Source organism: Nomascus leucogenys, chromosome 22a (assembly GCF_006542625.1).
Source record: "Nomascus leucogenys isolate Asia chromosome 22a, Asia_NLE_v1, whole genome shotgun sequence".
NCBI lineage: Eukaryota > Metazoa > Chordata > Mammalia > Primates > Hylobatidae > Nomascus > Nomascus leucogenys.
In genome coordinates, this window is record NC_044402.1 from 31,471,931 (window position 1) to 31,498,628 (window position 26,698).

Sequence of the window (26,698 nt, forward strand, 5' to 3'; positions counted from 1 at the left end):
AAAAGACTGAGAATATACCTGTTGGTAGGGACTTGGAGCAACTGAAATTGCTGATAGGCTTGTAAATTGATACAACCACTTTGGAAAACTATTAATATTTGGAAGTACCTACTAAAGCTAAATATACATATACCCCTATGATCTAGCAATTCCACTTCCTAGTTACATATCCAATGAAAATGCATGTACCAGCTGGGTGCAGTGGCTCATGCCTATAATCCCAGCACTTTGGGAGGCCGAGGCGGGCGAATCACGAGGTCAGGAGATCGAGACCATCCTAGCTAACACGGTGAAACCCTGTCTCTACTAAAAATAAAAAAAAAATTAGCTGGGCGTGGTGGCGGGAGCCTGTAGTCCTAGCTATTCGGGAGGCTAAGGCAGGAGAATGGCATGAACCCAGGAGGCGGAGCTTGCAGTGAGCCAAGATGGTGCCACTGCACTCCAGCCTGGGCAACAGAGAAAGACTCTGTCTCAAAAAAAAAAAAAAAAAAAGAAAGAAAGAAAATGCATGTACCAAAAAAAGATATATATCAAAAATACTAACAGTATTTATTTGTAATAACCAAAAGCTGGAAATAGTCCAAATGTCCATCATTAGTAGAACGGGGAAATAAATCATGGTAACTTCTTACAATGAAATACTGTATAGCAATGGGAGAAAACCCAAATGATATGGCCGATGCCATAATTTAAACGCTGATCAAAAGAAGTCAGACACAAAACAGTACGTGATTTGTTATTCCATTTACATAAAGTTCAAAGATAAAATTATTCTATGATAGTGTAAGTCACAGTAATGCTTTGAGAGGAAGGGGCAAGTAGGGACTAGAAGGGGCACAAAGGAGATTTTGTATTTATATACTAGAAATGTGTTTTGTTTCGAGATAGGGTCTCACTCCTGTCACCCAGGCTGGAGTACAATGGTGTGATCTTGGTTCACTCCAGCCTTGACTTCCCAGGTTCAGGTGATCCTCCCAACTCAGCCTCCCAAGTAGCTGGGACTACAGGTGTACACCAGCAGGCCTGGCTAATTTTTGTATTTTTTGTAGAGACTGGATTTTATCATGTTGCCCAGGCTGGTCTGGAACTCCTGAGCTCAAGTGATCTGCCAGCCTCAGCCTCCCAAAGTGCTGGGATCACAGGCATGAGCCACAGCACCAGGTGCAACGTTCTGTATCTTGATCTGTTTTGACCAATGGTTACAGGGGAGTGTTAATTTTATGAAAATTCATTGAGCTGTACATTATAATTTGTGTGCTTTTCTTTATATACATTATACTTCAATGTTAAAGTTGATAAAGAACAAAAAATGATGGGACAGTAGAATATTTTTATATTCTGAATCAGATTGAATTCTCATTTTAGCTCTTTCCTCTCTTTATTTACTTATTTTGTGAGACAGGGTCTCACTCTGTCATCCAGACTGGAATGCAGTGGCATGATCATAGCTCACTGCAGTCTCAAACTCCTGGGCTCAGGTGATCCTCCCACCTCAGCCTCCCCAGTGGTTGGAACTACAGGAATTCTCAGCTTGCCCAGCTCTCTTTTCTCTTTTTATTCAATATCCAAAACTTCAACCTATCAGATTCAACTATCTGCTCAAAGGACGTCTTTACCGTAATCCAACCATTCAGTCTTAATCATGTCCTCCTACAATAGAGTCAGTCAAATACAACTACACCTGAGAAACAAATCATTACTTCTATTTTATTTTTCAAATTTTTTTCGGTTATACCAAACCGAAAAGTAACAAGCTTTTAGTTTAGACTTAACAGTTAGAGATACTTCTCTTATACATATGCCAAAGTCATTATTTCTCCAGATTTCCTGTGACAAAGTATTTTGTGATCATTTATAAATTCCCATGCACTATCACTACCCTTCCAGATCATATTATCAACACAAACCAGTGGAAAGAACCAGAAAGAAATAAAGAAATGGGTACTACATTTGAAATACAAAAACACTCCTTATTTTGTTGAAATTTCTAGAACATCAATAACTAAAGAACAAACAAAAACAAAAAATGCCAATTTATTTCCCCATGGGCAGAAACAATCATTCTTAAACCCAAAGCCTGGAAAGAAACTGAACTCCTATGAACACTTTTGTAATCACTTAGTTCTCATCACCTCTTTGTTATACAAAAATGACTTTCAAAGCACCCCAAAAAAAAAAAAAAAAAAATTCCAGGCCCATTTCACCTCTCAGCCAAACAGCTGCAGTTCTATTTAAGATTGACAGATATTCCAAATGGTTCTTTGCTCCTACTGAGTACTTAATACTAAGAGTTCACAGTTCTCCAACTACAGTGAAGACAGCCCGAAAACATAAAGTAACATCTTGGCCAACATTTGCTTAAGAAAATATGCTTCTTTGGCCAAGTAAGTCATCTCTTGCCCATGACCCAACAGCCTACCATTTATTTTGCTCTCAATTCCTACTTATGCAAGGACATCCTAAGTATAGGAAACGAGGTATGTATGGGAAACATTCACCTTGCTATTTATCACTTGTATAAACTGATCAATTGTTGTTAATGGATCTACTCATTTTTATTTAGAAACAGTCCACAGAAGAGCTCAAAAATTTAACTGCCTAGAAAATTCAGAGATTTAAGTATAATTTTGTTTCTAAAATGGCATACAACTTTTCCTTATTTTTTTAAGTAGTATTTTTTCCTATTCAACAGACTAGAATGTGTTTTTGTTAATTTGGAAAATTCAGAAAATTTTAAAAACCACTCAAGATAGTCATTAAAACATACTGGTGCATTTCCTTCCAGCCATTTGTCTATGTCCATGCTCTCAAAAGAAAAAAAAAAAACAAAACACCTGCTGTAAAATTGTATGTTCTGCATTTTGTCACTTGCTATTATCCTTATATATAATGAATACCTTTCTGTCATGAAATGCCCTTTAGTGCTTTTTTTTTTTAAGAGACATAGTCTTACTTTGTCACCCAGGCTGGAGTGCAGTGGCACAATCTCGGCAGCTCACTGCAAGCTCCACCTCCCAGGTTCAAGTGATTCTCCTGCTTCAGTCTCCAGAGTAGCTGGGATTACAGGTATCCACCACTATGAGCGACTAATTTTTGTATTTTTAGTACAGACGGGGTTTCACCAGCTTGGCCAGGCTGGTCTCAAACTCCTGACCTCAAGTGATCTGCCTACCTTGGCCTCTCAAAGTGCTGGGATTACAGGCGTAAGCCACCATGGCCAGCCCCTTTAATGTTTTTTAATGACTACATTGTATTCTACTGTATGGGTAACAGTATAATTCACCTGGTATTTCCCAAATGTTGAACTTTGTTTTATTATGTATTTTTTTTTTATTTTTTGAGACAGAGTCTCACTCTGTTGCCCAGGTTGGAGTGCAGTGGCTTAATCTTGTCCCACTACAACCTCCACTTCCTGGGTTCAAGCAATTCTCATGCCTCAGTCTCCCCAGTAGCTGAGACCACAGGCATGTGCCACCACACCCGGTTAATTTTTGTACTTTTAGTAGAGACAGGGTTTCACCATGTTGGCCAGGGTGGTCTCAAACTCCCGACCTCAGGTGATCTGCCCGCCTTGGCCTCCCAAAGTGCTGGGATTATGGCATGAGCCACCATGCCTGGCCCATTTTCTTATTTATCATACTTTCTGCAGAATTATATGGAATGCTACTTTGAAACCAACACCATCCAAATTTAATTTATACTCTGCCTACTCTCCTCTCCCCTTCCCCTACAAAAAATCAGAAGAGAAAAAAACACCACAAGCATTTTATGGTAAAATCCTCTTTGTGTGTAAAGCCATTTCAGAGGCAATGTTGGGTTTATGAAATAACTTGACTAATGGATAAAAGATTTGGATGTTTACAAGCCTTAAAGGTAATTTGAAGATTTGTATATCCTAATTTGTTAACCAAGGGAAAAATGAGAAATAATGGCATGGTTTACTTCACATTATCATAAAACATTTCAAAAAAACAAAATACTTAAGGCTAAATTGACAATTTCTAATTAAGAATAACCACGATCCCTTCAAAGTGGAGTTCCTAGATTTTATGCTGTAACCTAAATAGGTGCAAAGCTAATGACTATGGCAAGATGGTAAAGTAATGCATAAAACAAAGAAAACAAGGATAAGTTTCCATCGGTATTTGCAATGCAGATTTCAACACAGTCTTTGGGGTGCTATTTAATCAAGTTCTCTGGCTTTATTTTTCAGGTTAAAATAATTTAAATTTATACTTTCTTGAACTTCCAGCCCTCATCAACAGATAGGATCAAGAAACATGAGGCCGGGCGCGGTGGCTCACGCTTGTAATCCCAGCACTTTGGGAGGCAGAGGCGGGCGGATCACGAGGTCAGGAGATGGAGACCATGGTGAAACACCGTCTCTACTAAAAATACAAAAAAATTAGCCGGGCGTGGTGGCGGGCGCCTGTAGTCCCAGCTACTCGGAGAGGCTGAGGCAGGAGAATGGCGTGAACCCAGGAGGCAGAGCTTGCAGTGAGCCGAGATTGCGCCACTGCACTCCAGCCTGGGCGACAGAGCGAGACTCCGTCTCAAAAAAAAAAAAAGGAAACATGAAAAAAAAAGTTCACCTTCACAATAGAAGAAATGAACATTAGAACAAGACATTAATATTTTGCCTATCAAGTTGGCAATGACTTTAAATAATTATAATACTTGTTATTAGCAAGGATATGGAGTGGGGAGTACCTTTTTGGAAGATAATTTGGCAGTCTGTTTCCCTCTCAATCACTAATCTCCAATTGCACGTAAATTGCAGTCATAACACCTAACAGAGTTATCCCAGTGCTGATATAATCCAATGTCGCTTATTTAAAACATGAGCAACAACAAATATTTTGGACCAATTCCTGTTACTTCAGATTTAAATTTCTGAAACTTTTTTCCAGTTAGCAAAGAATTGGATGTCTACTGTATAGAGAGGCCATAACAACTTTTTAAACTTGTAGGAAAGTTCAGGAAAAGTTCATAGGTAGGTAACCGAATGAAAAAGCACTACTGTGGAAGAAAATTATACAAAAGTCAGTCATTCTACTTAGCAGCCTAATGACCAGCCAAAGAAAATAGGGACTTCACAAGTCAACTTCTGAAGTTATGTATATCCTATTTCACATATTGATTTCTTTGAGATCAAATAACTCACCATTCACTATCTAAAACATTACCTGTTGCCTAGGTAATACGACTGAACTAGACATCTTATTAATAACACTAACCTCCAGCCTCTACAAATGACATTTACTTATTTCTAAGAAAATAAAGATGCCTGCCTACAAAGGAGCAAGTAAAAGAATTATGTGATTTTTGTTGTTGTTGTTGTTGTTAAGCAGGCATCTAGCCTCCTGACTTCCCTGTCATTAATTAGGCTAAAACATCATGGTAAGCTCTAATTTCAGCTTATCCCGTAACATCCTCATCCAGACATTTACCTACTCCTAAAAATTCCAAATCTGAAAAATCTACTGTCAGTGCACTTCTTCCCATTCTCACTGCCATCATCCATTCAAGCTCTCAATCCTTCACCCTGGATTCCCACTGTAACTTCCTGCCTCCTGTTTCTACCATCCTACTCTATCCTGTGCACCAATGCCTCCTAAAGGTGTGTATCTTTCCTATTCAAAAATCTTCAGTGGTAGAACTTCTATGACACAGGAAAATGCTTAAGATAGAATAAAATTTTTTAAAGCACAAGTTAAAACTACACACACACACACACACACACACACCAATCTCAGTTATATTAAAAAAGCATTTCTGGCTGGGTGCTGTGGCTCACGCCTGTAGTCCCAGCTACTTGGGAAGCTGAGGTGGGGGACTCGCTTGAGCCCAAGAGGTAGGGGTTGCAGTGAGCCAAGATCGCACCATTGCACTCCAGCCTGGGTGACAGAGGGAGACCCTGTCTCAAAAAAAGAAAAGAAAAGAAAAAGAAAAAGAAAAGAAAAAAGCATTATCTGTGTACATGGTACATGAATGGATGCAAGTATACATATAAACACACACATAGACACATAAAGGGACTAAAAGTGGGGCCAGGAAACACATGAAATGTTAATAGTGGTTATCTCTCAGTGGTAAGGCTACGGTTTGTTGGTGGTTTTCTTTTTTTTACTTTCTTCTTTACAATAAAAAAGAATTGTAGTAAAATCTCTTTTAGTAAAGGGTCTCCCCAAACCATCTATAATGCACACAGTTAATTCGACAGCATTAAGATACTTTTTAAAGAACATTTCACATGCTCCCTACTACCACTGAGTATAACTCCTTGACCCCTGGAGTTCAAGGCCCTCCTCAGTCTGGCCCCTCTATCTCCTTCCTAGTCTTAGTCATTATGAGACCTAACATAACCTGGGGTCTAGATTCAACCACTCACACTGTTCCTTGAGCAGAGCTGTTGCTTTCAAATTCTGTAACATTCACTCTACCTAGAATATGCTCCCTTTCCATTTCTACCCATCTTTGTGTTCTTTAAGGTTTTCTTTCTTTCCTTCCTTTTTTTTTTTTTTTTTTTTTGAGACAGAGTCTTGCTCTGTTACCCAGGCTGGAGTGCAGTGGCATCATCTCAGTTCACTGCAACCTCTGCCTCCCAGACTCAAGTCATTCTCCTGCCTCAACATCCCAGGTAGCTGAGATTACAGGCGCCCGCCACCATGCCTGGCTAATTTTTGTATTTTTAGTAGAGGCAGGGTTTCACCATGTTGGCCAGGCTGGTCTCAAACTCCTGGCCTCAGGTGATCACCCAACTCGGCCTTCCAAAGTGCTGGGATTACAGGCATAAGCCACCGCACCTGGCCAGGTTTATTTTCAATGTTCCAGAAATTGCAAATATTACCACACTCATTTCCCTTGTCTATAATAGACATCACTAATTGCCTTCTCCTCTGAATCTAGGCTCCCTCTCAAAATCCTTCTCAATGCAATGGTCCTAGGCAGGTCTTACTAAATAAAATGAAACTTATCTGCCACTCCTGTAGCAATCTAATGCAATTGCCTCTTCTCCCCCATCCATATAGTTCTTTGTACTCTCATAGAGCTTTTCTCCTCTATATTTTTTTTAAGAATCATTTACCTTAGTTGTCTTATCTTCCTTTCCTAGTAGATTTTAATCTACAAGAGGGCAGTAATTATCTTCCTATCTCCTACATAGCCTTGTATGAAGTAGTCACCCAAACAGTTGCTGAACAGGACACTTCATTCTTTTGCTATTCAAAATGGCTAAATATTTGAAAGCTTTATTTTAAAACAATTAAATTTTTCTTGAAGGACTAATTAGTCCAATGTAGTTTCATCAACTTTAGCTAACATTCCTGTTTAATGTAATAGAGCATTGCCTGATACCACATGAAAACCAACAGAGTCCAAGGATACAAGATAAGCCACTGGTAGGGGAAATTATTGAGACGAGAACTTTACCCATTTTTAGGGTCTTATATGCAGATATAAAAGCTATTGAATTAACTACATTTTTAGAATTTTTTTCTACTAAGTGGGAGAATCACTTGAACTGGAGGCAGAGATTGCAGTGAGCCGAGATTGTGCTGCTACACTCCAGCCTGGGCAACAGACAGAAACTCTGTCTCAAAAAAAAATTAAAGGGCTGGGCGCGGTGGCTCACGCTTGTAATCCCAGCACTGTGGGAGGCCGAGGCGGGCGGATCACGAGGTCAGGAGATCGAGACCACGGTGAAACACCGTCTCTACTAAAAAAATACAAAAAATTAGCCGGGCGTGGTGGCGGGCGCCTGTAGTCCCAGCTACTCGGAGAGGCTGAGGCAGGAGAATGGCGTGAACCCGGGAGGCTGAGCTTGCAGTGAGCCGAGATTGCGCCACTGCACTCCAGCCTGGGTGACAGAGCGAGACTCTGTCTCAAAAAAAAAAAATTTAAAAAAAAAAGGAAATATGTAAAAAAAGATGAAGAGATAAAAAAGAAAAACAAAAAGCTAAAAATAAAAATCAACAAGGTATCAACAAAATTAGGCAAGTAGTCTGGTAAAAATCACAAGAAGAGGCCAGGCGCCATGGCTCATGCCTGTAATCCCAGCACTTTGGGAGGCCAAGGCGGGCGGATCACCTGAGGTCAGGAGTTCAAGACCAGCCTGACCAACATGGAGAAACCCCATCTCTACTAAAAATACAAAATTAGCCTGGCGTGGTGGCGCATGCATGTAATCCCAGCTACTCCGGAGGCTGAAGCAGGAGAATAGGTTGAACTGGGGAGGCGGAGGTTGCGGCGAGCTGAGATCACGCCATTGCACTCCAGCCTGGGCGACAAGAGCAAAACTCCATCTCAAAACAAAAAAAAAAAAAAAAAAAGAAAAAAAGAAAAAAAGAAAAAAAATCACAACAAGTTTTTACATAGATCAAAAATCCAGTTCAAGAGATGTGGGTAGTCTTTCTGTTAGTGGTACAGAAAGACTGATGCTGCCATCTAGAGGTTAAAGGCTAGGTGATTTTTCTCCTCAGTCAAGGACTATTAATTTAGTTCTATGAGAGGTAGGACTTAATAGGCCTAATAAGGGAAGCCAGACAAATAATTCTGATGTCAGCCCACAAAAATAAATAAATAAATAGATAAATAAATACATACATACATAAATAAATAAAATACACAGGGGCAGGGCATGGTGGCTCACACCTATAATCCCAGCGCTTTGGGAGGCTGAGGCAGGAGGATTGCTTGAGCCTAGGATGAGGCCAGCCTGGGCAACACAGGGAGACTCCATCTCCACAAAATAAAAATTAAAAAAAAAAAATCAGTCAGGCACGGTGGCACTCTCCTGTGGTTCCAGCTACTTGAGAGGCTGGGCTGGGAGGATTGCTTGAACCTGGGAGGTCAAGACTTCAGTGAGCTATGACTGCACCACCACACTCTAGCCTGGGCAACAGAGACCCTGTCTCCAAAAAAACAAAAAGGTATAAGAATCACAGTTATACCCTCCCTTCCCTCCTTTATATATTAAAATTACAAATCAAAAGAACTGTTTAGAATTTTATCTAGATGGGAAACAACTTCTAAATGTAAATGATCACTTTTTTGCAAATCACATGCCCAGAGGGTGGAGAAGTCTAGTACCACAGGCTAGTGCTGTGGAAACTTCTGCTTCTTGAAAGCAGAAGTTTTTCTTAGTTACTACCATCAAATAAAGTACCAAATAGTAAAGTTGTATAGACAACTTCATCAATGTAGATTAATGGGATAAAGTATTAAGTTTTGAATGGGGACATCTTAATCTTTTTTTTTTTTTTTGAGATGGAGTCTCACTCTGTCACCCGGGCTGGAGTGCAGTGGCGCAATCTCGGCTCACTGCAAGCTCCGCCTCCCAGGTTCATGCCATTCTCCTGCCTCAGCCTCCCACGTAGCTGGGACTACAGGTGCCCACCACCATGCCCAGCTAACTTTTTTTGTATTTTTAGTAGAGACAGGGTTTCACTGTGTTAGCCAGGATGGTCTCGATCTCCTGACCTCGTGATCTGCCTGCCTTGGCCTCCCAAAGTGCTGGGATTGCAGGCGTGAGGCACCATGCCTGGTCTCCTTTTTTTTCTGGGGGATGGAGTCTCGGTCTGTCACCCAGGCTGGAGTGCAGTGGCATGATCTCGGCTCACTGCAACCTCTGCCTCCCAGGTTCAAGTGATTCTCCTGCCTCAGCCTCCCAAGTACCTGGGACTATGGGCGTGCGCCACCATGCCCAGCTAATTTTTGTATTTTTGTAGAGACAAGGTTTTACCATGTTGGCCAGGCTGGTCTCAAACTCCTGACCTCAGGTGATCTGCCCGCCTCAGCCTCCCAAAGTGCTAGGATTACAAGCATGAGCCACCACACTGGCCTTAATCTTTTTCTTTTAGAGATGGGGTCTTGGTTTTGTTGCCCAGGCTGATTACAAACTCTTGGCTTCAAGCAATCATCCCCCCTTGGCATCCCTCTCAATCTTTTTACAATGAAATGTTGCTTTTAAAAAACAACACTGATTAAATTTAGCCAAATAATAGTCCCATTAAACTGCTACATGAACATACGGAATTACATGATTAATCAGCAGAAGCAACTACTTATATCAAAGAAAGCTAAATTCCTCAAAGCTTTTTTAGAAGGTAATATATTCAGTGTCACCTTATTTACATTAAAGCACATCTACAAAAAACCCACAGCTAACACTGTGGGTTTCTCCCAAAGATCAGGAAAAGTCAAGGATGTCCACTCCTGCCACGTCTATTCAACACTGTACTGGAATTTCTAGCCAGGATAATTAGGAAAAATAATTAATATAAAGGCAATCAGAATGGAAATGAAGAAGTAAAACTGTCTCTATTTGCAAATGACAATTCTGTATATAGAAAATCATAAATAATCTACTAAAACATTATTAGAACTAAAATAAGTTCAACAAAGTTGCAGAGAACAAGATCAATATACCAAAATTAATTCTATTTCTCAATAGTAGCAATGAGCAAACTGAAAATGAAATTAAGAAAACAATTCCATTTATAATAGCATCAAAAAGAATAAAGTACTTAGGAAAAAATTTAACAAATGAAGTATAATATTTATGCTTTGAAAACTGCAAAACATTGTTGATGTTGGAAAGCTCACACATCCCAATTTCAAAATTTACTACAAAGCTACAGTAAGCAAGAAAGTGAATTACTGGCATAGGATAGAGATTACATCAATGGAATAGAATGAGAGTCTAGAAATAAACCTTCACATTTACGGCCAACAAATGTTTTTTGTTTTGAGGCAGGGTCTGTCTCTGTAGCCCAGGCTGGAGTGCAGAGGTGTGATCATGGTTCACTGAAGCCTCGACCTCCCAGGCTCAGCCTCCTGAGTAGGTGAGACTATGGGTGCACATCACCACGTATGGCTAATTTTTAATCTTTTTGTAGAGATGGAGTCTCACTTTGTTGCCCAGGCTTGTCTCAAACTCCTGGGCTCAAGCAATTCTCCCACCTTGGCCTCCCAAAGTGCTGGGATTACAGGTGTAAGCCACCATGCCTGGCTGCCAAATGATTTTTTACAAGGATGTCAAGACAATTCAATAGAAAAAGGATAATCTTTTCAACAAATGATGCTAAGAAAACTGGATATCCACATGCAAAAGAATTAATTTAGATCCCTATCTCACACCAAATATAAAAATTAACTTAAAATGAATCAAAGACCTAAATCTAAAAGATAAAACTATAAAACTCTTAAAAGAAAACACAGGCATAAGTTTTTGAGAACCTGGATTAGGCAACGGTTTATCAGGTAGGACACTAAAACACAAGCAACAACAAAATAGATAAATTGGATTTCATCAAAATTTAAAGCTTTGTGATTCAAAGGACACCATTAAGAAAGTAAAAAGACAACCCACAGAATGAGAGAAAACTTTTGCAAATCATATATCTGATAAGTGACTTGTTTCTAGAATATATAATGAAGTCTTACAATTCAATAATAAAAACACAAACAATACAATTTACAAATAAGCAAAGGATCTGAATTGATAGTTCTCCAAAGAAGACATATAATAAACACATGAAAACATGCTAAACACCATTATTACTAGACAAATGCAAATCCAAACCACAATGAGACACTACTTCATACCCTCTGTGATGGACATGATAATAATTAAAAAAAACAAAAAAACAAAAAATACAAATAGCAAGTATCGGCAAGGGTGTGGGAAAACTGGAACCCTTACACACTGCTTGTGGGAATGCAAAATGGTTCGGCTAGTTTGGAAAACAGTCTGACAGTTCCTCAATAGATCAGATATAGAGTTACCACATGACCCAGAAATTCCACCTCTAGCTATAAACCTAAGAAAATGAAAACATGTTTACCCAAAAAGTTGTGTGTTTTGGTTGAACCTGAATGTTCACAGCAGCATTATTTAAAGTAGCCAAGTAGTGAAAACAACTCAAATGCCCATCACCAGGTAGATAAATACAATGTGGAGTATCTATACAATGGAGTATTATTCAGCCATAAAAAGAAAGCACTGATACATGCTATAACATAATTGAACACTGAAAACATTATCTTAACAGAAAGAATCCAGTCACAAGAAACCACATATTATATAATTTCATTTACATGAAATGTCCAGACGAGGCAAATCCATAGAGACATGAAGCCAGTAAGTAACAGCCTAGGTCTGGGGAGTTTGGGAAGTAACGGGGAGTGACTGCCAATGGTACAAGGTTTTTCAGGTGATGAAAATGTTGTAAAATTGGTTGTGGTGGTGACTGCAAAATTCTGAATACACAAAAATCACTGAATTGAACACTATAAATGGGGAATTATAGACTATGTGAATTACATCTCAATAAAGCTGTTACAAAAAAAAAAAAAGCAGAAAAAAAACAAATGCATCAGGGTCCCAAGGTTTAGCCCTAGTTTCAAATGATAAAATCCTCTGCTTTCCCAGTTTTCACATTTTATTTAAAAATATTTCAAAGATAGCTAGTAAGTAGGTCATTTGCATGATTACTAACTGGTTTGTGGTCTTCAGAGATGGGGGAAAAAATCTATGGGCTATGGGCTGAAAAAGTAAAAATATGATTCTTATCTTAAAAAGTTACAATCAGTCCAAAGACTGAGACACGTACCAAAAATCTCCAAGAAGAATGGTAAAAGCACCTTACAAATCAAACAAACAAACTGCTCTAGGGGCAATTTGAGAGGCCAGAGAGAGCGCTCACTTTTTTTTTTTTTTTTTTTTTTGAGACAGATTCTTGCTCTGTCCCCCAGGCTGGAGTGCAGTGGTGCAATCTTGGCTCACTGCAACCTCTGCCTCCCGGGTTTAAACGATTCTCGTGCCTCAGCCACCCAAACCACGCCTGGCTAAATTTTGTATTTTTAGTAGAGACGAGGTTTCACCATGTTAGCCAGGATGGTCTCGATCTCCTGACCTCGTGATCCACCCGCCTCGGCCTCCCAAAGTGCTGGGATTACAAGCGTGAGCCACCGCACCCGGCCGTGAGAGCGCTCACTTTCTAAATCAAGGATGAAAAGGGAAAGCTGATAGAAGAAGGACAACTTACTGAGAAAAAGGAATAGCATGAGTAGAACTAAGAAGATGGGGAAGTATTCCAGAAAAGAGTGAGGGTAAAAACTGCTGAGAACTAGTATTCAATAGGATTCATGATAATGAATCTTAGGAATAAAGGAAGCAATGTAGTATTGAAACTTACAGGTCTAAATCAGAATCATAAGCATGTAATAATAGTGATGGAGTAGGGTTCAAGTAGAAGATAAACCAAGCAATCATCAACAAGTTTCACACTGTATTTATTCTGTGCTGTTGACCATCCACAGTCCTAAGAGAAGACATTCCAGACATTAAAAGACCTTCAAATATTACATCTCATCACTAAAACACCAACTACCCAGAAAAAGAACAATTTCCAGAAGCTTCAGACAGAGACAGTGCATGTGTTTTGGTAGGGGAGATGTAAGAAGGCTAGAGTAATCCGGCGAGGGCCAGAATGCAAAGGATTTTGAATGCCACACTAAGAGGCCTAAATTTTATCCTATGGGTAATGAAGTAGTACCAATGATTTATGAGCAACAGACAAAGAGAAGAAAATGTACTTCAAAAAATCAGGCCAGGGCCGGGCGTGGTGGCTCACACCTGTAATCCCAGCACTTTGAAGACCAGGCGGGCAAATCACTTGAGGACAGAAGTTTGAGACCAGCCTGGCCAACATAGTGAAACCTCATCTCTACTAAAAATACTTTTGAAAAGCTGGGCATGGTGGTGCACACCTGTAATCTCAGCTACTTGGACGGCTGAAGCATAAGAATCACTTGAGCCTGGGAGGTGGAGGTTGCAGTGAGCCAAGACTGCACCACTGCATTCCAGCCTGGGATACAAAGCAAGGCACTGACTCAAAAAATAAATAAATAAATAAAAAATAAATCAGGCTGGGGTAAGCATGGTGGTTCATGTCTATAATTTCAGCACTTTGGGAGGCCAAGGAGGGAGGACTGGTTGGCCCAGGAGTTCAAGACCAATCTGGGCAACATAGTGAGACCTCATCTCTACAAAATATCAAAAAAATTAGCCAGATATGGTGGCACTGCACCTGTAGTCCCAGCTACTTGGGAGGCTGAGGTGGGAGGATCCCTTGAGCCCAGGAGTTCGAGGCTGCAGTGAGCCATGATAATGCCATGGCACTCCAGCATGGATGAGAGACCTTGTCTCAAAAAAACAAATACAAAAACAATGCGGCAGCAGTAACAAGATAGACTGGAATGGGCTAGTTGAGAGGCAGAGGGACCAGCTAGAAGGTGACTGTAACATAGTTCCAGTAAAAGAGGGAGGACTCTGAGCTCAGATGGAAATAATAGAAATGGAATTCTTTATATGCTAAGGCAGAGTTTTACTTTTTAAAATATTTCTGTATATTTCAAGGGAATTTCATACAAATTAACTGCCCAAATCAAGCCAAGAGGCCTCAATCATCTGAGAGACTATAAATGCCTATAAGAAAAGTTACTGCATTCCAAAATTTGCACACCAAAAGGGTTATCTGAGGCATAATCATGTACCAATTCAAAGGGTAGCACTCATCTTCCAAAAGACACAACCTAGTTACTATCAGCCCTAGAAGGTTCATATAATTTTTATACTAACATTTAACAATGCTCTTGGGAAGTGACAAACAATCATGTTTTGAGGACAAATATTTTTTGCATTTTTTTTCTTTCCATCATCTTTATCAGTGCAGATATTTGCATAAAAACAGGATCACTGGTCCTTGGGGATTCATCAGTTCCTACTGCTTATTTTTCATCCATGTCATCCTCTCAATTAATGCAGGAAAGAGGATTTAGACATTGAAACACCAGATTAGGATGTCAAGTAAAAGCCAACCCCTAGAGTAGATGAATAATCTGTAAGGACAAAAAAAAAAAAATCTTGTTTTTATGCAAATACACTACACACAATAAAACAAAGAGAAACTGTATGTAAGAAGTTCAATATACACCAATGTAATTGTTTCTAATTCTAAATTTTAAAACTATTTCATGTCAGCTAAATTCACAATGGTCAAGGAAAATGGCAATCAGTTGCAAAGCAATGCTATGGAAATTGAAATAACACCAAATTTTGAACTAAAAGATAATTCTGAAAAATCTCAGCTGTGCTCTTGGGACTCATTTGGCAGAAACAAGCATTTCTCTTGTACAGTTTTGGTTTAGTGCTGAAGGTGGCTGAATTAAATGACTTCAAACCCCCACCCTCAAAGCCTTAAATTTTTAGAAATACAGTTAGCAGTAATAATGGCTTTAATTGTGTGGATTTAAAAAAATAACAAATGCCACACCAAGTTTTTGATTCCATTGAAAGCCATTAAAATAAACTTTACTGATGCTTAGGGAACAAACTCATTATTCTGAAAACTAATAAAGAAAGAGAAAGAATCATTTATCCCATCATGCCAGTAGAAGCAGCTTTCAAGGTAACCAAATAGTTGATAAGATACAGTCCTTTTTAGAAAAATTCTAGTCAATAAGAGAAATGACAGAATATTACTACCTTGCAACCTATAATAAAACAGTAAATCTAGACTGTGATCAAAGCCTGCTACTCTAGGTGTAAGACTGATGAAGAATATTACAATGAATAAATCTGATTGTCATAGTTCCACCTGCATTTTATTTCCCCATCATTTGTTAAACCTAGTCATTTGTTCTGTAGATTTTTCAAATTCTGGGTTTTGTTGATTACATTCCCGTGACAGAGCTTAACATGTTCACCTATCCCTTTTTATTTCCTTATAGTTAGATCTAGAAACCATCAACTATTAATCTTAATATCACAAAAAGAAAGACCAGCACACATAATGTACCCAACACCAACTGTGAAATATTCTTGCCAAAATTAAAAAAAAAAAAATCAAGCCTGTATCTGTGCAAGCTTCTAGATCTAACAATCAGCAGATAAAAAAGGGATAAGTGAACATGTTAAGCTCTACCACAGGGTTGTAATCAACAAAACCCAGATTTTGAAAAATCTACAGAACACATGACTAGGTTTAACAAATGACAAGGGGAAATAAAATGCAGGTGGAAGTATGACAGGCTAAAAAAGATTTCAGAGACATATCAAATACGGTATATGAACCTTATTTAGATCCGGACTCAAACAAATGAACTGTGTAAAGACATTTATGAGTCAACTAGAGAAATCTAAACCCTGATTGGCTATTTGATGATATTTAACAAGTTTGTTAAAAAAATTTTAGTTATAATAATGAAACTATTGTTATATTTATAAAAAATAACAGTAGCCAGCCGGGTGCAGTGGCTCACTCCTGTAATCCTGGCACTTTGGGAGGCCGAGGCAGGTGGATCACGAGGTCAGGAGATTGAGACCATCCTGGCCAACATGGTGAAACCCCGTCTCTACTAAAAATACAAAAATTAGCCAGGCATGGTGGCATGCACCTGTAATCTCAGCTACTCGGGAGACTGAGGCAGGAGAATCGCTTGAACCCAGGAGGCGGAGGTTGCAGTGAGCCGAGATTGCGCCACTGCACTCCAACCTCCAATCTGGTGACAGAGCGAGACTCCATCTCAAAAAAAAAAAAGCCAGGCACAGTGGTATGTGCCTGTAGTCTCAGCTACTCAGAAGGCTGAGGTGGGATGATTGCTTGCGCCCAGGAACTCAAGTCCAGCCTAGGTAACATAGAAAAACCCAGTCTCTTAAAAAAAAAAAGCAGCCAGGCCCGGTGGCTCACGCCTGTAATCCCAGCATTTTGGGAGGCAGAGTTGGGCGGATCACCTGAGGTCAGCAGTTCGAGACCAGCCTGACCAACATGGAGAAACCCCATCTTTACTAAAAATACAAAATTAGCTGGGCGTGGTGGCACATGCCTGAAATCCCAGCTACTCGGGAGGCTGAGGCAGGAGAATCGCTTGAACCTGGGAGGTGGAGGTTGTGGTGAGCCAAGATCGTGCCACTGCACTCCAGCCTGGGCAACAAGAGCAAAACTCCATCTCAAAAAAAAAAAAAAAAATTCTTACATTTTGTGCCAATGTTCCTGAAGAGAAAGGAAAAAAACAACAGGCCAGGCGTGGTGGCTCATGCCTGTAATCTCAGCACTTTGGGAGGCCAAGGTGGGCATATTATTTGAGGTAAGGAGTTTGAGACCAGCCTGGCCACCAGGGTGAAACCCCATCTCTACTAAAAATACAAAAATTGGTCAGACATCGTGGTGCATGCCTGTAGTCCCAGCTACTCAGGAGGCTGAGGGAGGAAAATCATGAACCCAGGAGATGGTGGTTGCCATGAGCCGAGATCATGCCACTGAACTCCAGCCTGGGCCACAGAATAAGACTCTGTCCCAAAACAAAACAAAACAAAACAAAACAAAACAAAACAGCAAAAGAAAGTAAGAGTCCTTGTCTTCTGGAAACACATACAAAGTTACAAAGTTACTCGGCAATATGATGCCTGGTAATATGACGCCAGGTAATATGATGCCTGGAATTTGCTTTAAAGTAGCTACAGGAAATTGTTATAAGTAAAACAAGATTGGCTATATGTTGATTATTGAAGCTGGGCCATGGGTCATTATTCCGTTCACTCTACTTTGGTATAAATAATAAAAAGCAGGAAAAAATACTTCATTACCTTTCTCAGTAGGAAAGCAGAAAAAGAGAAACTAATTAGAGGAACCATAATTTCAGCTATAACTATAGATAATACTACTGACAAATCTATTTGGTAATATAGCATCTTCTTGATATAACAAGCATAACATTTACTTCATTGAAAAACGTTGACACAATGAGGTAAAGCCTTGATCATAATGATCATTACAGCATTTATTATCCAAAGCTAGAAACAAAATCAAGGAACAAAATCGACTATGAAAGTCTCACATTCATGAATTTACTAATCACAGATTTGCCTTTTCATTATAAATCAAGGAGGTCCATGACATACATGGTAACTAGTAATTTTGCCAAGGTATAAACTTTAATCATAAGAAATAAATTACCAGTATATAGAGAAGAGTTAGGTATTAATAAGTGAACTTAGCAGACCAGCTAACAACCATATCTTGAAGCAGTTTGTTGTTCTCTATTTCTTGATTCCATAACCAATTCAAAAATGTTTTCTTGGTAAAAGAAAGCCAACTGCTGATGACAGTAATAGAAATAAAGGTAGATAAAGAGGTCTGAGGAAGTGATGACTATCAGTTGAAAATTAGAAATTTTAAGTTAATTTTCTTGTTTTTGAGACAGAGTCTCACTCTGTTGCCCAGGCTGGAGTGCAGTGGCATGATCCTGGCTCACTGCAACCTCTATCTCCCAGGTTCAAATGGTTCTCCATCCTCAGCCTTCCAAGTAGCTGGGATTACAGGCATGAGCCACTGTGGCCAGCCTTAAATTTATTTGAAAAGTAAAATGCTGGTTGGGCACGGTGGTTCATGCCTGTAATCCCAGCACTTTGGAAGGCTGAGGCAGGAGGCTCACTTAAACCCATGAGTTCAAGACCAGCCTGGGCAATATAGTGAGACTCTGTCTCTACAAAAAAATTTTAAAATTACCCAGGCACGGTGGTACATGCTTGTAGTCCCAGCTACTTCAGAGGCTAAGGTGGGAGGATCACTTGAGCCCAAGAGTTGAAGATCAGCCTGGGCAACATAGTAAGACTCTGTCTATTTAAAAATGAGATAATAACCTGAAGGGATTTCAATATACTTTTACTGTATAAAGAAAAATCATTTGTTACCTAGTAAATCCAGTAATTATTCCACCACACTCCACCATAAAAAGTCAATGAATTAGACCGACTTCTTACCTTCAGAATGCTTCTCTTTTCCCTAATATACTTTCTGAATTATAACTGGAGCTCAGGGTGGAATACACAGCATGTAACCCTGAACAAATGCGATCGGGGTACTCACACTCATCCAGCCCCAGCTGATAGGCTAGGTTCTGTAGGCCTCGAACCTTCTCCATCAAATTAGCCGTGGTGAGACTCCCCAGTTCTGAAACAGAATCATTTATTTCAACATCATTTCTTTCCACTCTTCTCTAGTAGCAACTTATTTGGGTTGGGAACTCTTGTTATACCAGTTTTCAAGCTTAATTACCACTGAATAAGTAGAAAATGGATCCGTAACTCCTCCCCCAATCTTACACACACACACACACACACACACACACAAATCAGGGAATTTTCCCACTACTGCAAAATTCCTCAGATAAGCTTACCCACTTAATAAGAAAAGAACTAGCATAAAAACAGAATTAGCCAGGCACAGTAGCACATGCCTGCAGTCCCAGCTACTTAGGAGGCTAAGGCAAGAGGATCACTTGAGCCCAGGAGTCCAAGACCAGCCTGGGCAATGATACCTCACCTGTATAAAAATAACACAAAAATTCAGCCAGGCATGGTGGCTCACGCCTGTAATCCTAGCACTTTGGGAGGCCAAGGCGGGCAGGGCAGATCACCTGAAGTCAGAGGTTCAAGACCAGCCTGGCCAACCTGGCAAAACCCTGTCTCTACTAAAAATATAACGATTAGCTGGGTGTGGTGGCGGGCGCCTGTAGTCCCAGCTACTCAGAAGGCTGAAACGGGCACCTGTAGTCCAAGCTACTCAGAAGGCTGAAACAGGAGAATCACTTGAACCCAGGAGGCAAAGGTTACAGACAGCTGAGATTGTACCACTGCACTCCAGCCTAGGCAACAAAGTGAGATTCTGTCTCAAAAAAATAAAATAAATAAAATAAAATTAGCTGGGTATGGTGGTGTATGCCTGTAGTCCCAGCTACTCAGGAGGCTAGGGTGGGAGGATCACCAGGAGGTCGAGGCTGCAGTGAGCCATGATGGCACCACTGCACGACAGTCTGGGTGACAGAGTGAGACCTTTTCTCAAATAAAAAAAGAAAAAAATAATAAAATAACAAATTAAGTGTTTCATCCTCAGGAAACATTATTTATAACATTCGTTTGGAATACATCATTAAAACGTAAAACGTTGTCTTTTGATATGGCATTAAGAAAGCCTTGAAGACAGATCTGATCTGACAAAATGGACACTGTCTCCACTGTTAATTGTAAGTCCATATTATTTCAACTTATAATAAAGTGGCAACAAAACACTTACTATTCCCCATTTCCCTAAGTTTAGAAAACGAAGACTAAATAAAAATCTAAACTTTCCCTTCAAACCAAATTCCTATAAAAATCTTTAAGTTTACTAAGTAAAAAGACAGCATACTATTGGAGGTTAGGAGCAAATGGAGTTGGTTAGGTCAGATCTCTTTCACCATCACAGTTACAATTCTGCAATGGCGGTTTCACTATTGGGTGTTTCTGTGCTTGAGATATTTTGCAGGCCTTGCATTTGATGGATCAGTTGGTACCACCCAGATCAATAAACTGGTTCATCTGATCTTGTGGCCCCCACCCAGGAACTGACTCAGCACAAGAGGACAGTTTTGACTCCCTGTGATTTCATTTCCAGCCCAATCAATCAGCACTAGCAACTCACTGTCCCCCCAACCCACCAAATTATCCTTAAAAACTCTGATCCCCAAATTCTCAGGGAGACTGAGTAATAAAAAAAACTCCAGTCTCTTGCACACACACACACACACACACACACACACACACACACGCACACAAAGACAATACTTAAAAATATTCTTTCCTGAATTTTTATTTAAACAGCACCCAATTCCTTTTAGGTTTAAGACACAGGTCAGGTTGCATAGAATATAATGCTATGATCCCTCACTAAAAATTTAAAGTTGCCTCAAGAAATACATGCTGATGAGATATTATAGAAATGTCTGTTTGAGGGGGTAGGGGGGAGGGACAGCATTAGGAAATACACCTAATGCTAAATGACGAGTTAATGGGTGCAGGAAATCAACATGGCACATGGATACATATGTAACAAACCTGCACATTGTGCACATGTACCCTAAAACCCTAAAGTATAATAAAAAAAAAAAAAAAAAAAAAAAGAAATGTCTGTTTGAAACATTAGAAGAATGAACCTGAGATGCCCTTGAGACTTAATTTTTCCATGGCGGGAGGAGGGAATCTGCATTTAAGCATTTCATGAAGAACAATGAATTACTTCTAAAATCAAATAAAGGTGTTTTTTTAAATCTCATTTATCATGCCACAGTCATTATCTATACCTAGCATAAGTAGACTTTCTTGATATGTTCAGCTGTTTAAATACCTCAAGAATCCCAGGTTTTTACCTTAATTTCAGTCTATTACTTCACAATCATCATGAATCTTATCACCAGAAGGATGAAAAAATAAATAAAGTAGGGCAAAATCATGGAAAATTAATGTTTTTTAATTTAAATTTCCACTTTGTGATTTGAGTTTCAAATCATTTATCAAACAACAATATTCACTACTTATAGTATTCTTTATAGAAGAAATTGATGAGATGAAAAAAATAAAAAATAGATCTTAACCCACTAAGAGGTTGTCATTTAGTAGTACTGACAATATATGGCAGTAAATTCTAAATAAGGCACTTGTGTTATAATGGAAAGAGGCTAGACTGAAAAAAGCAGAGTTTACGCAGGGTGTGGTGGCTCACGCCTGTAATCCCAGCACTCTGGGAGGCTGAGGTGGGTGCATCGCTGGAGGTCAGGAGTTTGAGACCAGCCTGGCCAACATGGTGAAACCCCATCGCTACTAAAACTACAAAAATTAGCCGGGCGTGGTGGGGAGTGCCTGTAGTTCCAGCTACTCAGGAGGCTGAGGCAGGAGAATCGCTTGAACCCGGGAGGCAGAGGTTGCAGTGAGCCGAGATCGCACCACTGCACTCCAGCCTGGGTGACAAGAGTGAGACTCTGTCTGAAAAAAAAAAAAAAAAACAAAAAACAAAAAACAAAATCAGAGTTAAAATTTTTTAACTTTTTTTTTTTTTTTGAGATAGAGTCTTTCTCTGTCAGCCAGGCTGGAGTGCAGTGGAACAATTGCTCACCACAACCTCCATCTTCTAGGTTCAAGTGATTCTCCTGCCTCAGCCTCCAGAGTAGCTGGGATTACAGGAGCTTGCCACCATGCCTGGTTGATTTTTGTATTTTTAGTAGAGACGTGGTTTCGTTATGTTGATCAGTCTGGTCTCAAACTCCTGACCTCACGTGATCTGCCTGCCTCGGCCTCCCAAACTGCTGGGATTACAGGCATGAGCCACGCCCAGCCAAATTTTAACTCATTCTATCTTGGTTAACTTAACAACTTTGAATATCATCATACCCAACTCACAGGACCTTTATGGGAATTAAATGAAAAAATTTATGTTAGAGCTATTCGTTAACTGTATTATACAAAATTAAGTTCACATTAGAAGAATTTAGCAGCAGCAGCAGAATTCACTATGACTGAGTCTTGAATTGGCAGGATTTCTACACATGGAAAAGGTAGAGAAGGGCATTGCAGACATGAAAAACTACAAATAAGGAGGTTTAAATGAGAAGTCTGAAGCCAAAAATACTTGTAAGGAAACAAAAAAATATGGAGAGGTGGTTTATGGAAAAACATAAATATCCAGTTAAAAGTGATAACTAGCATCACTTACCTTTCAACATGTCGATGTCATCACGTTCTATCTCAGCCATCCATTTGGGTGGAGAACTAGTAATAGGCTGTCAAAAAATAATATATCCATTCAGACATATAAAAATTGTGAGGAGACCTTATTATTCTTATAAGAAATGCAGCCTGGGCCAGATGCGGTGGCTGCCAAGGTGGGCGGATTACTTGAGGTCAGGAGTCAGGAGTTCGAGACCCGCCTGGCCAGCATGGGGAAACCCCATCTCTACTAAAAATACAAAAAAAATTAGCCAGGCATGATGGCACACACCTGTAATCTCAGCTACTTGGGAGGGTGAGGCACGAGAATTGCCTGAACCTCTTGAATGTGGGAGGCAGAGGTTGCAGTGAACCAAGATCGTGCCCACTGTACTCCTGCCTGCGTAAGAGTATTACTCTGTCTCAGAAAAAAAAAAAAAAAGAAAGAAAAAGAAAAAATGCAGCTTGTCACATGGTCTTCAGGTTGTTTGAAAATACTGGCAGATTATAATTTCAAAAACCTGGATTTCTCCAGGTTTAGATATGGCCTACAAATAGTCACTGTAAAAAACATGGCTCATCTTGAAAGTCAGTCTCAGAGAAATTACTGTGGAAGAATAGGTATGACCACTATTACTGATTTATGCATAACAAGTTAGTATAGCAATGAAAGAAATTACTTGCAATTCAGTTCTGGTGAAAGCCTCCAATTCAACTGTTTGAAACACTAATCAGTAAGTAACATTCTCTGGCATAGGGGAGATTCAAAGAAGAATCAAGAATGAGAAAATCCTCATTTTAAGTGACAGAAGTCTGGAATGGTCATCACTTGGAATTTCACAATTTTATTGTAGAGGTTTTAGGAAACTTCAGAATTTTACAATTTTTCATTTACGAAAGTGAACTTAAAACTATGAAAGAAAGCCCATTTTTAGAATAGCTCTGGGTTGGCAGTTTAATGCTAGTTGCACACGAGAATCACCTATGTAACTTTTAAAAATATAAATGCCTTGGCCACACTCCAGACATAATGATTTATAATATGAGGGGTAGGGAAGGATCCAGTGGAAAAAGCAGAGCAAGGGACTCCTCATATGTGCTTTTCTTTTTTTTTAATTAATCAATTTTCTTTTCTTGGTGCTCATTTGTTACAGTGCATTTTTCAAGAGCTCCACAGCTGCATGTTGATGATTCTGTGATGCACAAAAGGTAGGGTTGAGAAACATTATTTCAGCTTTGCATCCTTCTCTTTTTTTAATTAAAATGTACTCAGTACCTATTATGTGACAAGCAAAACACTTTACATGCATCAAGTCATTTACCTCCAAATCAACTCTATAAAGTAGGTATTATTTTTCACATTAAAAAAAAAAAAAACATGTACATTGGCTCACACCTGTAATCCTAACGCTATGGGAGGCTGGAGCAGGAGGATCACTTGAACCCAGGAGTTCAAGACCAGCCTAGGAAATATAGTGAGACCTCTTCTCCACAAAAAATTTTAAAAGGCCAGGCGCGGTGGCTCACACCTGTAACCCCAGCACTTTGGGGGGCTGAGGTGGGTGGATCACTTGAGGTCAGGAGTTCGAGACCAGCCTGGCCAACATGGTGAGCCCCATCTCTACTAAAAATACAAAAATTAGCTGGGTGTGGTGATGGGCATCTGTAATCCCAGCTACTCAGGAGGCTGAGGCAGGAGAATCACTTGAACTTGGTAAGTGGAAGCTGCAGTGAGCCGAGATCGTACCACTGCACTCCAGCCTGGGCAAAGAGTGAGACTCTGTCATAAATAAAATAAAATAAAATAAAGAAGAGAGATCTGAGCTTTTACTCAGCAGCGAAACTTTGGATCTACCTCAGTAGGTAAGGGATATTACTTACACTTTTGAAGGAAGCTGCAAATTCAGCAACACCTGGTACTAAAAAGAAAACAAAACATTATTTATTCAATAAGTATGATTGCTCAGGCATAGAGGATCCAAATAATAAGGAAACAGCTTTGTCTGTTTTCTTATAGTTTAGAAGAGAAAGAATAAACCAATAACTATAACACTGTTTCAGTCCTCAAGGAAAGATGCCAGGACTATGGGAAGACAAAAAATGGAAAGCTAAGTCAGACCCAGGGGGCATAAAAAGCTTCTCAAGGAAAATAATGCCTCAACTGAACTCGGAAGGACCAGGAGTTAGCTGGTTGGGAGGGTGGTAAGATACAATATCTCTTACTAGAAAGTTTAAACTGCCTTTTTAGAGATGCTGTTCTGTCAATCCAGTTTTATTTATTTAAATTTCTCACAGAAAGAATCACATTAAAACGCAGAAAAATAAAAATCAGGGCTGGGCATTTTGGGAAGCCAAAGCAGGAGGATCCCTTGAAGATCAGCCTGGGCAACAAGGCAAGACCCCAGACTCTACAAAAAATTAAAAAACAGGCCAGGTGCAGTGGCTCATGCCTGTAATCCCAGCACTTTGGGAGGCTGAAGTGGGTGAATCACTCGAGCTCAGGAGTTGGAGACCAGCCTGGGCAATATAGTGAAACCCCGTCTCTACGAAAAATACAAAACTTAGCCAGGCGTAGTGACGTGCACCTGTAGTCCTAGCTACTTGGAAGGCTTGAGCCTGGGAAGTTGAGGCTGCAGTGAGCCATGATCACACCACTGCACTCCAACCTGGGCAACAACAGAGCAAGACCCTGTCTCAAAAAAAAAAAAAAGTTAGTTGGGCATGGTAATGCACACCTATAGTCCTAGCTACTTAGGAGGCTGAGGCAGGAGGATGGCTTGAACTCAGGAGTTGGAGGCTGCAGTAAGCTATCATCGTGACATTGCACTTTAGCCTGGGTGATAGCATGAGACTCTGTCTCTAAAAAAAATAAATAATTAAAATAACATCACTGCCTGAGCCCAGGAGTTCGAGACAAGCCTGGGCAACACAGTGAAACCCCATCTCTACTAAAATACAAAAGATTAGCTGGGTGTGGCGGCATGTGCCTGTAGTCCCAGCTATTCAGGAGGCTCAGGCAGAAGAATTGCTTGAACCTGGGAGGTGGAGGTTGCAGTGAGCTGAGATCACGCCACTGCACTCCAACCTGGGCAACAGAACGAGACTCCGTCTCAAAAAAAAAAAAAAAAAAACAATGTTCAATCTCACCAAAAAGGAAATGTAAAACGAAAGTAATAGATTAGTAACACCTAATACTGGCTAGTATATGAGGAAAGGGGCCCTCATACAGTTATCCTCTTCCATGTATACAAAGATATGTGTACATGGGTATTCACTGATAAACTGTCTGTAAAATCAAATACTAGAAATAGGCTGGGCACAGTGCCTCACACCTGTAATCCCAGCGCTCTGGGAGGCCAAGGTGGAAAGACAGCTTGAGCCCAGGAGTCTGAGACCAGTCTGGGCAACATAGTGAGATCCTGCCCCCCCAAAAAATTTTTTAAATGGCTGGTTGTGGTGGTACATGCCTGTGGTCCCAGCTACTCAGGAGGCTGAAGTGAGAGGATCACTTGAGCCCAGGAGGTTGAGGCTGTAGTCAGCTGTGATCATGCCACTGCACAAAGCCTTGGTGACTGAGTGAGACCCTGGCTCGAATTAAAAATAAAAATAAAAAACCACAACAAACTAGATATAACTTAAGTTTCCAAATAATGTATGAATACATAAACTATAATATATCCATACAATGAAATATATTTAAAAGAATGAAGTAGACATACACATACCAAGATGGAACTGTTCATATGTGGAGTAAGTTAAGTGGCAGGCCACATGCATATGACTCCAACATTATGAACAACAAAAAAAAATCCCTCTTATACATACTTAAAAAATTATTATTTCCTTATCTGTATAAAATAGGTCAAAAGGATTTGTACTTTTTTTTTTTTTTGAGACAGACTTTCGCTCTTGTTGCTCAACCTGGACTGCAATGGAGTGATCTCGGCTCACTGCAATCTCCACTCCCTGCAACCTCCGCCTCCCGGGTTCAAGCAATTCTCCTGCCTCAGCCTCCCAAGTAGCTGGGATTATAGGCATGTGCCACCACGCTCAGCTAATTTTTTGTATTTTTAGTAGAAACGGGGTTGCGCCGTGTTAGCCAGGCTGATCTCAAAC

The 26,698-nt window shown here is 39.9% G+C and overlaps 1 protein-coding gene across 2 annotated transcripts in view; it reads right to left on the reverse strand.

Annotated features, from left to right (window-relative positions):
• LIN52 (lin-52 DREAM MuvB core complex component) overlaps positions 1-26,698 on the reverse strand; it is a 114,564-nt gene that overhangs the window by 76,666 nt on the left and 11,200 nt on the right. For both annotated transcript variants that reach the window (XM_030803795.1, XM_003260745.3), the window contains exons 3-5: positions 24,464-24,501; positions 22,590-22,656; positions 18,933-19,016 (exon numbers count right to left, since the gene is read on the reverse strand). In XM_030803795.1, coding sequence (XP_030659655.1) covers positions 18,933-19,016; positions 22,590-22,656; positions 24,464-24,501 — 189 coding nt within the window. The remainder of the gene's footprint in view (positions 1-18,932; positions 19,017-22,589; positions 22,657-24,463; positions 24,502-26,698) is intronic.